At 47.4% G+C, this 15,888-nt stretch overlaps 2 protein-coding genes across 5 annotated transcripts in view; one reads left to right on the top strand and one right to left on the bottom strand.

Moving 5' to 3' along the window:
- Window positions 1-15,888, bottom strand: part of LOC119971354 (inactive serine/threonine-protein kinase VRK3-like) — an 82,364-nt gene that overhangs the window by 46,417 nt on the left and 20,059 nt on the right. Inside the window, exons 1-2 of one of the 4 annotated variants that reach the window (XM_038806776.1) lie at window positions 10,509-10,619; window positions 5,348-5,490 (exon numbers count right to left, since the gene is read on the bottom strand). In XM_038806776.1, coding sequence (XP_038662704.1) covers window positions 5,348-5,489 — 142 coding nt within the window. In that variant the 5' untranslated portion in view covers window position 5,490; window positions 10,509-10,619. The other 3 variants (XM_038806775.1, XM_038806774.1, XM_038806773.1) reach the window with 3 other exon arrangements.
- The window catches only part of LOC119971355 (dynein heavy chain 5, axonemal-like), a 461,705-nt gene continuing 458,956 nt past the window's right edge, over window positions 13,140-15,888 (top strand). Inside the window, exon 1 of the mRNA XM_038806777.1 lies at window positions 13,140-13,338. Within this exon, the coding sequence (XP_038662705.1) occupies window positions 13,255-13,338 (84 nt within the window). The 5' untranslated portion in view covers window positions 13,140-13,254. The remainder of the gene's footprint in view (window positions 13,339-15,888) is intronic.

Below are 15,888 nucleotides of genomic sequence, written 5' to 3'. Positions count from 1 at the left end.
TGAAGCATTTTGGGGCTTTTTCAGGGTATAAATTGAATTGGAAGAAAAGGGAGGGTTTTCCAGTCACTTTGCCGGGGAGGTGAGCTAATCTGGGGTGCAAATGTTCCATTTAACCGGTTTTCATTTTAGGTATTTGGGGGCTGCTGGTGGCTCGCGATTGGGAAAGGCTTCGGAAGCTGAATTTGATGGGTTTGGTGAGTAGGGTCATGGCTGACAGAGGTGGAATAATCTCCCTCTGTTCTTGGCTTCACTCAGTCAGTGAAGATGAATGTTTTACCACAGTTTCTGTTAGTGTTCGCTGTTTTTGTTCCAAAAACCTTTTTTGGGGGAGTGGAAAGATTAATTTTGTCCTTGAGTGGTAAAGGGCCAGGATTCAGAAGATGATCCTTCAGAGGGACTGTCAGTCAAGGGACCTGGCGTTGCTAAGATCAATATATTATTACTGGGTGGCGAATGCTGAGAAGGTGCGGGGATCCTGAGGCTGTATGGGTGCAGATGGAGTTGGGGTCATGTAGGGGGTTGGGTTAAGGGCATTAGTGACGGCCTCACTGCTATTTTCTATGGAAAATCATAGAATTTACAGTGCAGAAGGAGGCCATTTGGCCCATCGAGTCTGCACCGGCCCTTGGAAAGAGCACCCTACCTAGGCCCACACCTCCACCCCATCCCCGCAAACCAGTAATCCAACCTAACCCTTTTCGGACACTAACGGCAATTTAGCATGGCCAATCAACCTAACCTGCACATCTTTGCACTGTGGGAGGAAACCGGAGCACCCCGAGGAAACCCACGCAGACAAGGGGAGAACGTGCAGACTCCTCACAGACAGTGACCCAAGTGGGAATCGAACATGGGACCCTGGAGCTGTGAAGCAACTGTGCAACCGTGCTGCCTGTAACATTCAGCGAAACCGGTGATGGTCTCCACGCTGAAGATATGGAGACAATTTCGGCAGCACTTTAAAATGGAGGGTGGGGCAGCATGGTGGCGCAGTGGTCAACTGTCTCATGACACCGAGGACCCAGGTCACAGTCCATGTGGAGTTTGCACATTCTCCCTGTATCTGCATGGGTCTCACCCCACAACCGAAAGATGTTCAGACTAGGTGGAGTGGCCTGCGATAAATTGACCATAATCGAAAAAATAAATTGGGTATATAATATATATATATCTCTTGAAGCTGACGCGGATTTGTGCGAATCACATGTTTGATCCAGTGAGGTTTAGAGGATGGGTGAAGAGGGTGGAAGGGATGAGGGATTGTTTTTGGAGAGGCAATTTGCAAGCTTGGAGGAGTTAGGAGAAATTTGGGCTCCTGCAGGTGGATCCATTTAGGTATCTACAGGATCACAATCTTGTTTCGAAAATCAGCAGACACCATCAGCAAGCTACCCCCAACCCCTATTCCAACAATGCCATCACCACTGAATGTAACCACACCCAAAAACAAATAAAAACGTGGCAAACAAAGACTTATCCCAAGACTAAAACCGACATTTAACAGAACCAAACAAAACAAACATTCAACTCATTTTTAAAAAAAAGCTATTATAATGAGCTGCAGCGAACCCTCCAAAATCACTTCGGTTAGCTAACTCCCTAGTTAGCAGGGAGACTCCCAACTGGAGAAAAATAAATAAAACCATACTTAAACTTACAACGCATCACTAGTGACTACAACAACATTGAAAAGAAAATGGAATATATGAAAGCAAAAACAAAAAGAACCCCAAGTAGTAGAGAGGGTCAAATATAATAAAAGGCAAGAAGAACATAACCACACCAAAGTCAAGAAAAAGCAGGAAATACAAACAATACAACATGCCCGTCAATCGAGCCATAAATCAGGTTACACAGCTCCCAAAGTATGTATTAACAAAAGTCCACATCACCCAGCATGTCAAAGAAATAGTGTTTGCTTCAAATAGGAGGAGAGCAGGATAGACCTTTCCGAACCTGACTCCACTCTTGTACAGAGCGGCCTTGAGTACAAGAGTTGGCAGGTCATGTTACAGTTGCATTGAGTACAAGAGTTGGCAGGTCCAGGGTTACGGGTATAGGGTGGATACGTGGATTTGAGTAGGGTGATCATGGCTCGGCACAACATTGAGGGCCGAAGGGCCTGTTCTGTGCTGTACTGTTCTATGTTCTAAGAGTTGGCAGGTCATGTTACAGTTGTATAGGACTTTGGTTCGGCCACATTTGGAATACTGCGTGCAGTTCTGGTCGCCACATTACCAGAAGGATGTGGATGCCTTGGAGAGGGTGCAGAGGAGGTTCACCAGGATGTTGCCTGGTATGGAGGGTGCTAGCTATGAAGAAAGGTTGAGTAGATTAGGATTGTTTTCGTTGGAAAGACGGAGGTTGAGGGGGGACCTGATTGAGGTCTACAAAATTATGAGAGGTATGGACAGGAACAAGCTTTTCCCAAGAGTGGGGGTGTCAGTTACAAGGGGTCACGATTTCAAGGTGAGAGGGGGAAAGTTTAAGGGCGATGTGCGTGGAAAGTTTTTTACGCAGAGGGTGGTGGGTGCCTGGAACGCTTTACCAGCGGAGGTGGTAGAGGCGGGCACGATAGCATCATTTAAGAAGCATCTAGTCAGGTATATGAATGGGCGGGAACAGAGGGAAGTAGACCTTGGAAAATAGGAGACAGGTTTAGATGAAGGATCTGGATCGGCGCAGGCTGGGAGGGCCGAAGGGCCTGTTTCTGTGCTGTAATTTTCTTTGTTCTTTGTTCTATTAAGTACAGCTCTTTTTTCGCTAACCCGAGCACTCATGTCCTGATGCATAATAATAATCTTTATTAGTGTCACAAGTAGACTCGCATTACACTGCGATGAAGTTACTGTGAAAAATCACCTCGTCGCCACACCATGGCGCATGTTCGGGTACACTGAGGGAAAATTCAGAATGTCCAATTCACCTATCAAGCATGTCTTTTGAGACTTGTGGGAGGGAACCAGAGCAGCCGGAAGAAACCCATGCAGACACTGGGAGAATGTGCAGACTCAAGCTGGGAATCGAACCAGAGTCCCTGGCGCCGTGAAGCAACAGTGCTAGCCACCGCCACCAAATGGAGTGGCCTAGGGTTCTCTGATGCACTTGCTTTTCCCTGGGTGAAGACTTGAAACTATGCAGCCCTGTAATCTTTTCCATCCACTGAAGAAAAAAGTTTAGAAGGGCAGATACGCTTTTGATTTATGCTCACAAGCAAATTTCTCTTATTCCACTCAGTCAAGATTCAATGGCAATGTCCTTGTAGAAAGCTCAGCCAACCAGAGATTCTGCCTATTGGTGTTTCTTAGACAGGATCTTTTCCCTTCGCTGATCTAGACATTTCTCACTTTTCAGCTCAGAATATGCCTTATTAAATCTCATCAGAAACCCAGTTTGTCATGTGACCAGAGCGTGGTCCTCAAATAGTTTCTGATGGTTAGGCTATTGAGAGACATTATAATCCACATACCAGCTTGATAAAATACAGCTATCCATACCCGGTTTCTGGATTTTAAGTTTGGAGTCGAAGAGACCGCGACAGTATTGTGAAACCAGTCTTTTTAATGAATTGCAGCCATTAACCTCAGGAAGGGTCATTTGTATTTTAATGACTTTGTCAAAACCTGCCCACATATGAAGATTAGTTCAGGAGTTTTGCAGTGCCAGCGTATTGACTGGAAAGAAAAGGACACTTGACCTCTCAAGTCCATTTTGTTTAAGGAGACCATGTCCATTTTCAGTTTATGCTTCATGAATTCATACTTATGGCTCAAGTTCATTATTGCGGGAGTGTGACAAGAGGTTGGAATTAAACCATTGAGGTGAAGCATTCAAGAACCTGAAGAAAGAAAGGGTGTGTTAAAGTTGGGTCAATACTTGGAAAGATAGAGGAAGCTTGAGTAATGGAGTAATGGCACAAAGGAAGATGGTCGTAGTGATTGGAGGTCAATCACCTCAGCTCCAGGATATCACTGGAGTTTTTCAGGGTAGTGTACTAGGCCAACCATCTTCAGCTGCTTCATCAATAATGATCTCCCTTCCATCATGAACATAGAAAAAGGTCAGAAGTGAGGATGTTTGGGGATAACTGCACAATGTTCAACACCATTCGCAACTCCTCAGATAATGAAGCTGTCCATGTCCAAATGCAGCAAGACCTGGATAATATCCAAGCTTGAGTCGACAAGTTACATTCCCGCCACACAAGTGCCAGACAATGACAATCTCCTACAACAGAGGATTTAACCACCGCCCTTTGACATTCAATGGCATTACCATCGCTGAATCCCACACAATCAACATCCTGGGGGTTACCATTGATCAGAAACTGAAGTGGACTAGCCATATTAACACTGGTGCTGCAAGAGCAGATCAAAGGCTAGGAATCCTATAGCGAGTAACACCCCCCCCCCCCCCAAAAAAAATCCTGTCCACCATCTGTAAGGCGCAAGTCAGGAGTGTAATGGAATGCTCTTCGCTTTCCTGGATGAGTACTGCTCCAACAACACTTCAGAAGCTCGAAACCATCCAGGACAAAGCAGCCAGCTTGATTGCTCCCTCTTCCACAAACATTCAAACCCTCCACCACTGATGAACAGTGGCAGATGTGTGTACCATCTACAAGATGCACTGCAGTAACTCACCAAAGTTCCTTAGGCAGCACTTTCCAAACCACTGACACTATCATCTCGAAGGACAAGATCAGCAAACACCAGGGAACCCCACCAGCTGGAGGTTCCCTTCCAAGTCACTCGCACTGACTTGGAAATATATCACTGTTCCTTCACTGTCACTGGGTTGTATCCTGAAACTCTCTCTCCCCCCTCCCTTTAATAAATTTAGAGTATCCAATTCTTTTTTTCCCATTTAGGGGCAATTTAGTGTGGCTGATTCACCTACCCTGCACATCAATTTGGGTTGTGGGGTGAGACCCACGCAGACACGGGGAGAATGTGCGAACTCCACACGGAGAGTGACCCGGGGCCAGGACTGAACCCAGGACCTCAGCGCTATGAGACAGCTGGAACTCCCACCCTAATAGAACAGTCTGTGTACCCACACCTCAGCGACTGCAGCGGTTCAAGAAGGCAACTCATCACCACCTTAAGGGCATCTTAGGATGGGCAATAAATGCTGGTCTAACCAGTGACACACACATACCATAAATGAATAAAAATAAAATCAACTATGCCAAAGATCAGTAACAAAGAAATAGATGAAGAGGATCTGCATGCAGGATTTTAAGGGGAAAAAATGACAACAGGGGTATCAGAAATAATTAATTATCCTCTCAGACTTTAGATGAAATAGCAATGAGAGGCTGAGGAAAAAACAGTAAAACAGAAACCTGGAGAGGCCATGGATGGGCTAGTAACAGGCTGCACTTCTTCTGCAGTCTCTTCTTTAGGTATCTTGAAACCACAAGATGGGCAAAAGTTGAAAGCAGCTTCTATCTTCTGGCCACATTCTGGGCAGAATTTAAAGATCATCCTGAAATGTTAGAAAAGACAGAGTTTAGATTCACATTATCTGGAAAGGATCATCTACATCAGTCGGATGCAAAGAAAAAGTACATAACAATTAAAAGTTTCCCTAAAAGAATGAGGGGAAGGGGATCAGAATTTTCAATTAAAAAGTTGTGGAGAGCTGTTAGGACACAAAATGAGTTACCAGAAAAAGATTCTATAATAGCTATTAATGGTGAAGTGGATAAATACTTGAAATGATTTTTAAAAATCGATACAGGACATGGGAAAGGGCAAGAGACATTGAACAGAACAGTGAGGTTTCCAGAGAATCAGCACAGGCATAAATGACCTATTTATAAAGTTCTGCAATTCCAGGCCTAGGGTATAATTTTACTTTGTATACAGTCCTTTTAAACATTTTTTTTTAAAAGAGTACCCAATTATTTTCTTCCCCCCCCCCCCCCCCCAATTAAGGGGCAATTTAGTGTGGCCAATCTACTTAACCTGCACATCTTTTGAGTTGTGGGAGTGAAACCCACACAGACACGGGAAGAATGTACAAACTGCACATAGACAGTGACCGAGGACCAGGATCAAACCTGGGTCCTCAGCGCCATAGGCAGCAGTGCTAACCACTGTACCAACATGCCATCCCTACTTTGCATACAGTCCTCATCTTCATTTTGATTGATATCAACCAAGTTTTAATCCTTCACACCATCCCATGGATTCATTTGGTTTGTCATTAATATTGACAACATACTTTGTTCAAAAGCAGTGTTGAACAAAATCCTGATTCATCATTATCACTATTCACTATTCTATTTTTTAAACAACCCAAAATGTATTTGGATATTTTAAAAGCAGTATAACAATAGAAATGTGAATTTTGCATTAATGCAGACAAAGGCTACAATCCTGTGCTTATCAGGCAAGGATGAATCTAACACCTTCAAGGTTTTTAAAATTTGCAACAAGCACATATAAACACCTGCATTTTATAACACTTTATCCAATTTTGGTTCCAGTTCCTACGCCTGCTAATTAAGTTGTAATTGAGCAAATTTAAATATAACCATGCGATAGCCGGCCTTAGGAAACACTGCAGTAACCTCTTGTACACATCAACTTACCATCCTTTATACAATCTTTCAATTTTAAACTATAAAATGAAATGAAAATGAAATGAAAAAATAAATGAAAATCGCTTATTGTCACAAGTAGGCTTCAAATGAAGTTACTGTGAAAAGCCCCTAGTCGCCACATTCTGGCACCTGTTCGGGGAGGCTGGTATGGGAAGTGAACCGTGCTGCTGGCCTGCCTTGGTCTGCTTTCAAAGCCAGCGATTTAGCCCTGTGCTAAACCAGCCCCTACTTTTAACCTTTTTAGGTTAAAAGTAACCTAAAATGAAATATAATATAGAATACAAATAATTATTGTGGGAAAATGGTTTTCTGTATCACTACAAAAGCCTACAGAATAAGAGATAGCATAGAGCAATTGGCCCAACTATACTATCAACATGAAATATTTCAAGGCAGTTTGCAGACTGGAAGCAGGTGGAGCTCTGGAGGTCACTGAAGGGTGAAGAAGCTTTTGAAGGTGGGAATAAATGTACTAAGACCTCGGGAAGAGGAATTAATTACTTATAATGGAGCTTGTAAGGGAAGGGTCCCTGAAACACGTACAGTACATTGGAACTGGAAGAACTGGGAATGCAATCTGAAACGTAGGACAAAATTAAAATCTGTCACACCTGCTTTTTGGGCACTGTATTCCCTTCGAAATACAAAGTGTCATTCACAGCAAATGTACACACTGCTGGCAAATATTGATGACAGCATTAGAGCACACAGTGAGTGCACAAAGGAAACATGCAGAGTAGTCAGATCATAACATCAATAAACTAATGTTGATTTGGTGCAAGCAGTTTGGGCCTCAATGCTAATGCCCTTTAAAAAATGCAAAGTTTAACAAGTGTTCAGTAGGAGCCCCCACCAACATTACTTAAAAGGATCATCAGGGGCAGCACGGTGGCACAGTGGTTAGCATTGCTGCCTACGGCGCCGAGGACCCAGGTTCGAATCCCGGCCCTGGGTCACTGTCCATGTGGAGTTTGCACATTTCCCCCCCCCCGTGTCTGCGTGGGTTTCACCCCCACAACCCAAAGATGTGCAGGATAGGTAGAGTGGCCACACTAAATTGCCCCTTAATTGGAAAAATAATTGGGTACTCTAAATTTATTTTAAAAAAGGATCATCAACTACTTTCAGGTGGGCAGCTGAGTGATTTCTACTGATGCTGTTTGGTGAAGCAAGATCATATACAGTTCAACTTCAGTGTCAAATATTGACAGAAGCCAATCAGTTCTGACACAGAACTATTTATATTTCAGTGGCCGGAACTTTGCTGGGATAAGATCCCATCAGTCTAGCTCCTATACATATAAACAGATAGTGACTCACTCGCCTCAAAAATAGCCAGTTATGCTGCAACCATTTTTAATGGTAATAAACTAGTTAATATTTGAACTTCTGTTTATTTTTACTGTAGATCACAAGTAAAATTACCAGCAGTCCTTTTATGAGCAAAGCAATCTGATATTAATTTTTGTTCTCAAAGAGATAGTCGAGAGCAGGCTGCTCTATCCAGTGCTCCATGTTATGATTTTTGGTGAACTCCTTCAGCAAGGTCATTACTACATTATCTACTACAATGGAAGGGTTGGCTTAGTTTTTGTCATCCAGTCGTGAAGTTTACAGCAATTATAATAATCTTTATTGTCACAAGTAGGCTTACATTAACACTGCAATGAAGTTACAGTGAAAAGCCCCTAGTCGCCACATTCCAGCACCTATTCGGGTACACAGAGGGAGAATTCAGAATATCCAGTTCACCCAACTGCACATCTTTCGGGATTTGTGGGAGGAAACCGAGCACCAGGTGGAAATCCACGCAGACACTGGGAGAGCGTGCAGACTATGCACAGACAGTAACCCAAGCCGGGAATCGAACCTGGGACCCTGGAGCTGTGAAACAACAGTGCTAACCACTGCACCACCCGTAGGTGTGACAGGTGCTAAAGACTGTGCCCAATTTCATGAACATTGCAAAGTAACTGTCCCCAGATATGTGCACTAGTCAGCTTTCCCTTAGAATACAGCATGATTGAGACAACGAGGAGAGGACTTACTGACCAGTGTAAGCTGTTAGAAGAGGATTGAGGAAGGGAGAAGGGCTCTCAGGAGGCCATATCTGACCAGGGTGCTCAGAAAGCAATTTTCCACCTGAATCTCAGAAAGAAACTGAACTGAAGGGGGGAGCAGAACCTCCGACTGTATATATGTGGATAAAGCTGGGTACAATTGAGGGACTTGAGGCTGTTTTCGTTAGAGAGAAGGTTAAGAGGTGACTTAATTGAGGCATACAAGATGATCAGAGGATTAGATAAGGTGGACAGGGAGAGTTTTTTCCTCGGATGGGGATGTCTAGCATGACGGGACATAGCTTTAAATTGAGGGCAGTAAGAAGTCTTACAACACCAGGTTAAAGTCCAACAGGTTTGTTTCAAACACGAGCTTTCGGAGCACAGCTCCTTCTTCAGGTGAAGAAGGAGCCGTGCTCCTGTAGAAGGAGCCGTGCTTCCTGAAGAAGGAGCCGTGCTTCCTGAAGAAGGAGCCGTGCTCCGAAAGCTCGTGTTTGAAACAAACCTGTTGGACTTTAACCTGGTGTTGTAAGACTTCTTACTGTGCTCACCCCAGTCCAACGCCGGCATCTCCACATCTTAAATTGAGGGGGCATAGATACAGGAGGGGGGATAGATACAGGACAGATGTCAGAGGTAGGTTCTTTACTCAGAGAGTAGTAAGGGCGTTGAATGCCCTGCCTGCAACAGTAGTGGACTCGCCAACACTAAGGGCATTCAAATGGTCATTGGATAGACATATGGATGATAAGGGAATAGTGTAGATGGGCTTTAGAGTGGTTTCACAGGTTGGCACAACATCGAGGGCCCTTCGAAGGGCCTGTACTGCACTGTTCTATGTTCTATAATCCATACCGCCAAGCAGTAGGATCCCCACCTGAAACCTGTTGAATTACTGTAAAAACCAAACACCACTGTAAAGATGTAAATGTAAATTAGTATCCGTGTCCGTCACGGTTATTCTGATGAGGGTCTCAAATATTGCTGTTTCTATATTTTATTATTGTTGTTGTTGCATTGGTTTTTACATGCAAAACTAAGTTTTTTTGTATCTAACCTCAAACACCAATAAAAATATATTTTTAAAGTTGTGCATTTTTAAGCAACTCTAAATTTGCAGTCATTTATGTTTGAGGTTCCTGCTTTTCGTTTCGTAAAACACTCTGAAAAGAGCTTGCAATAAAATAAATGAGACATGCGGGTCCAGTTAGCACTTCTTAAATTAGAAAAAAAGGACAAACCTATCTTGTGGGGCTAAATAAAGATAAATGGGATCGTTTTACTGACATTACTTCTGGATTCCTGCGGCGTGCCAAATTGGAGGACCGAATCGAAGAGGATGTAGCGCCAAATGGAATAAATCCAGCTCCAGGCTTCAGCAACGTTGGGCCGTGAGTGACATATTGTGGGGTCGGTTAATGGGGCCTGGGAGTCAGAGCAGCCGTTCACCCACCTGAGAGCGCCACCTTCCCCGTAATCGCTGGCTTCAGCGCCTTTCCGAGTCGGTGTGGGAGGCCCGGGGAGAGGCGGTGACTGACGCTGCCGTAACCGCTGGGAGGAGCCGCCCGCTCGGTTCCGCAAACGCCTCTCGCGCTCCAGGTTTGCGCGTGATCCAGGCCCGACCGCCACGCGCGCTCCCTCGTCAACCGTCCTGAGAGGAGGAGGGGAAGGCAGCAGGGGTCGGCCTCTCCTTTAAATTTAAAACTAGGTGGAGATCGTCCAACCAAAAAATAATCCTCACAGAAATGCCCTGACTATAATAGGAAACTTTAAAAACAAAGAAAACTGAGCAAATGAAAAAACAATGTTTGTCCAATGATGCCCTCCCTCCATACCCTCCTGATGCCCACTGGCCATGGAAGCCAGTCCGCAGAGACTGCTTGCTCTTTCTGTTTCCATGATGTGGAGATGCCGGCGTTGGGTGAGCACAGTAAGAAGTCTTACAACACCAGGTTAAAGTCCAACAGGTTTGTTTCAAACAGGAGCTTGCGGAGCACAGCCCTCGATGTTGTGCCAACCTGTGAAACCACTCTAAAGCCCATCTACACTATTCCCTTATCATCCATATGTCTATCCAATGACCATTTGATTGTTTCCAGATTGGGCTACTGGGTTGCGGACGGGACTGGGACAGAGAGGCAGGCAGCCAGATCTACCCATTAGAGCATATTCAACAAGATTACATGGCAGATTTCCAACTCCACTTTCCTGCCTGCCCCCATAACTCTGGAATGCTGCCTTGTAGATCTGTCTAACTGAGCCTTGGATATATTCAATGACCCAGCCTCCACTGCACTGAGTCAGAGTTCGAAAAATTATCGTCTCTGAGAGAAGAAATTCCTCCCAATCTCTATCATAAGTGGGAGATCCCTTATTTTGAAACCGTGGCCCCTAGTTTTCAACCCCCCTCAGAATCTTGCTTGTTAGGCTTAACCTTTACTTGTAAAACAATGAATCAACCAAGGGAACCTTCTCTGAACTGCATCCAAAGTAAGAATTCTCTGGTTGCGCCAGCCAACTGGAAAATTCCTGCCTGAGGTCAATGGACCTTTATGTGGTCCGCGTCCCGCACGTGGCGATTTTGCAGTGGGCGGGATGGAAGAATCCAGCTCCTTAATTAGGGAAACCAAAAGTGTTGTGACGAATGTAGGAATTTCAGAAATATCCTATTATATGCAGTAAGGGTTAAAAGCCTGGGTTAATGTGAGTATGTGACTGTTGCAGTATAGGCAGCATGGTAGCACAGTGCCAGGGTCTCGGGTTCGATTCCCGGCTAGGTCACTGTGCAGAGTCTGTACGTTCTCCCCGTTTCTGTGTGGGGTTTCCTCTGGGTGCTCGGGTTTCCTCCCACAAGTCCCGAAAGACAGGCTGTTAGGTAATTTGGACATTCTGAAATTTCCCTCTGTGTACCTGAACAGGCACCAGAATGTGGCAACTCGGGGCTTTTCACAGTAACTTCATTGCAATGTAAGCCTACTTGTGACAGTAAAGATTATTATTAATATTAATAATGTTCTTTAAAAATCAGCCATCTTAGGGCTATAAAATGAAGTATCGTAAAAGTAAGGACTAGTAGAATTTTGTTTATATAAAGAAGGTTTCCCTGGGAGTAGATAGGAGACTGTGGTGAATCACAGTAGCGTAATTCACACTGTTATTACATATGATGTACTATGTCTGTGTAAGCTCGGCACACGAGCAGTTATGCGGCTCTGCCCCTAGGGGGAGATGTACTGGGAGTGTACGGGAGTTTGTACTGGGCTCCACCCTTGGCTCCGCCCATGGCTCCTCCCACCAACTGGTTGTATAAAGCTTGGCAGTCTGAGCCTGCCTGCCAGTTCATCTCTTTGCAGGCAGGCTCCGTTGTGAGATTATTAAAACCACTGTTCACTTCCAACCATGTGTCTTGTGAATTGATTGTCACATCAATTTAATAATCTCAGGAAACAAGAAGAAATCGATAAGAAGAAATCGAAGAAACAACTCCAAGAAACAACTATGGAATCAGCCCTCAAACCTGACTGACTAGAACTCGACCCGCAGGCTGCAGAGGCAAGAGAAATCTTCCAGCACTGGCTCAGATGTTTTAAAGCCTACCTGGCTGAATCAAGTACTGCTGAAACTACCGAGGAGCAGAAACTCAACCTACTGCACGCAAGGGTGAGCCACCGTATATCTCCTCAACTAAATGGTACCAACTCGTATACGGGGGCCCTAGCCATGCTAGATTGAATGTACGTGAGGTCCATCAACGAGGTCTACGCGCGCCATATTTTTACGACCCGCCGCCAGCGCCCCGCGGAGTTGTTAGAAGAATTCCTGCGGGAGTTAAAGATTTTAGCTCGGGACTGTAATTACCAGGCTGTATCAGCCGAACAGCACATGGAACTTGCCGCTAGAGACGTGTACGTGGCAAGCCTCAGATCGAACTATGTGCGCCAGCGGTTGTTAGAAAAAGGGGCCCAGAACTTAGAGGACACGGTAGAACTAGCTACCACTATGGAGGTCTCATTCCGCAGCCTCACCTCGTTCCCCGCGGACCAAGCGACCCCATCCTGGGCCCCCGACCAGCGACTGCCCCAGGCCTGCGCCACACGGCCACCCAGCCATCACGCAGCTCCGGTGTGCCACTTTTGCGGGCAGCCCCAGCACCCACGGCAGCACTGCCCGGCCCATAACGCGACCTGCAGCAGCTGCAGTCGCAAGGGACACTGTGCCCGAGTCTGCCTGGCAAAGCAGGCCTCCTCTCCTAACTCCCCCGCAGCCCAGAGCACTCGTTTCCAGAATCCGCAGGCCCCGAAATGCTGCAGCCTGTATGCCGACTCCGCCCCCACCCAGCATGTGCGACTCATGGGGCGGCCATCTTGGTAATCCTCCACCATGCGGCCGGCCATGTGCGACTCATGGTGGCGGCCATCTTGGGCTCCATCCTCTTCCAACTCAGAAATTCGACTAGAAGATTCCAAACTCAGAGGGCAGTCATCACGGGGCCACTCCAGCACAGCTGATCGAGCCGCCGACTACCTGCAACTAAGCGCAGTGACACTGGACCAGTCGTCTCCAAAGCACCTCCGAAATTCTATGATGACTGTTCAGATCAATGGCTACAGTACACCGTGCCTCTTCGACTCTGGGAGCACCGAAAGCTTCGTACACCCAGAACTGGTAAGACGCTGTTCGCTCCCTATTGTCGCTGCACGGCAAACTATCTCCCTCGCTTCGGGCTCCCACTCCAAGGGTGCACCGCCGCGACCCTAACAACCTAGGGCACTAGCTACTCAAACCTCCAGCTGTATGTGCTTCCTGAACTCTGCGCCCCACTCCTACTGGGACTCGATTTCCAGTGCAACCTGAAAAGCCTCACACTTAGCTTCGGCGGGCCCTTGCCTCCACTCACTATTTGCAGCCTCGCCACTCTAAAAATCGACCCCCCTCCACTCTTTGCCAATCTCACGCCGGACTGCAAACCCGTAGCCACTCGCAGCAGGCGATACAGCCTGCAGGACAGGGTATTTATCAGAACTGAGGTCCATAGGCTCCTATGTGACAGGATCATAGAGGCCAGTAACAGTCCCTGGAGAGCTCAGGTGGTGGTCGTCAAGACAGGGGAAAAATTCCGAATGGTAGTGGACTATAGCCAGACCATTAATCGGTTCACGCTCCTCGATGCGTATCCTCTCCCCAGAATTGCAGACATGGTGAATCAGATCGCCCACTATAAAGTCTTTTCCACGGTGGACCTGAAGTCTGCATAACATCAGCTCCCAATCCGCCCGGAGGATCGCCACTTCACGCCGTTTGAGGCCGACGGCTGCCTCTTCCACTTCCTCCGGGTTCCCTTTGGCGTCACTAATGGGGTCTCGGTGTTCCAACGAGCAATGGACCGAATGGTGGACCAGTACGGGCTGTGGGCCACGTTTCCGTACCTAGATAACGTCACCATCTGCGGCCACAACCAGCCGGATTGCCCAGAAACTCAACCTTACCTATAACACGGAGAAATGCGTTTTCCACACGACCAGGCTAGCCACCCTCGGCTATGTCGTGGAGAACGGAGTCCTGGGCCCCGACCCGGACCGTATGCGCCCCCTCTTAGAACTCCCTCATCCTCATTGTCCCAAGGCCCTCAAAAGGTGCCTGGGATTCTTCTCGTATTACGCCCAGTGGGTCCCTCAATATGCGGACAAAGCCCACCCACTATTTAAGGCCACACTCTTCCCTCTATCGGATGAGGCTCGTCAGGCCTTCACTCGTATTAAAGAGGACATCGCCAAAGCGGCCATGCGGGCGGTGGATAAATCCGTCCCCTTTCAGGTAGAGAGCGATGCCTCAGAGGTCGATCTCGCAGCCACACTAAATCAGGCAGGGAGACCAGTGGCCTTTTTCTCCCTAACCCTCTCTGCTTTGGAACTTCGACACTCCTCGGTCGAAAAGGAAGCACAAGCCATCGTGGAAGCGATACGTCGCTGGAGGCACTACCTCGCAGGTAGGAGGTTCACCCTCATCACCGACCAAAGATCGGTAGCCTTTATGTTTGACAACTCTCAAAGGGGCAAAATCAAAAATGATAAGATCCTACAGTGGAGGATCGAACTCTCCACCTACAAGTACGATATTATGTACCGACCGGGGAAGCTCAACGAGCCCCCAGGTGCCCTGTCCGCATGCAAGACGACCGCCTGAAAGCTATCCACGATGACCTCTGCCACCCAGGGGTCAGCCGGCTCGCCCACTATGTCAAAGCCCAAAATCTGCCTTTCTCCACCGAGGAGGTAAAGGCCATCACCAGGGACTGCCCGATCTGCGCGGAGTGCAAACCGCACTTCTATAGACCAGACATGGCCCACCTGGTCAAGGCCTCCCGGCCCTTTGAACGCCTTGTTATCGATTTCAAAGGGCCACTCCCCTCGACCAATAGGAATGTGTACTTCCTGAACGTCATCGACGAGTTTTCTCGCTTCCCCTTTGCTATCCCGTGCCCCGACATGACCTCCCACACAGTCATTAGGGCCCTGCATAGTATCTTCACTCTGTTCGGGTTCCCCAGCTACGTACACAGTGACAGGGGTTCGTCCTTTATGAGCGACGAGCTGCGTCAGTGCCTGCTCGACAAGGGCATCACCTCGAGCAGGACTACCAGTTACAACCCCAGGGAGAACGGGCAGGTGGAGAGGGAGAACGCGACAGTCTGGAAGACCGTCCTACTGACCCTCCGGTCCAGGAAGCTCCCGACCTCCCATTGGCAGGAGGTTAAAGACACCGGGCCCGGTTCTCCTCCGGAAGCATGTCCGGACTCACAAGACTGATCCACTCGTAGAGAGAGTGCTCCTGCTCCATTCAACCCCACACTACTCATTTATAGAGTACCCTGACGGCCGTCAGGACACTGTTTCTCTCCGGGACCAGACACCTGCAGGATCCTACCCCGACATTACCTCCACTGAGATACCTCTCGCACTATACCCCTCCCAACCCCCTGCGCCCGTTGCCCCCACGCCTGCAGTTCCACTGCCCGTGCTCCGCGCCCCCGCGCCATTGGGTTTCCGGCGCTCCCCGTCACCAGTCAAACCAGTCAATACCGATCGGCGGGCCAGCCTCTCTGAAAGATGCACTTCTTTCCTCCGCCGCCCCACAAGATCATTCCAACATTTCTTGGGGTGCGCCCGCGGGGAGGAAGGCAACCGCGCATGCGTGGGATGGTGCCGGCCAACCTGC

The sequence above is a fragment of the Scyliorhinus canicula genome, chromosome 9, assembly GCF_902713615.1.
Source record: "Scyliorhinus canicula chromosome 9, sScyCan1.1, whole genome shotgun sequence".
Classification (NCBI taxonomy): domain Eukaryota; kingdom Metazoa; phylum Chordata; class Chondrichthyes; order Carcharhiniformes; family Scyliorhinidae; genus Scyliorhinus; species Scyliorhinus canicula.
Note: the sequence above shows the minus strand (reverse complement) of the source record. Positions and strands in the feature narration are given on the sequence as shown.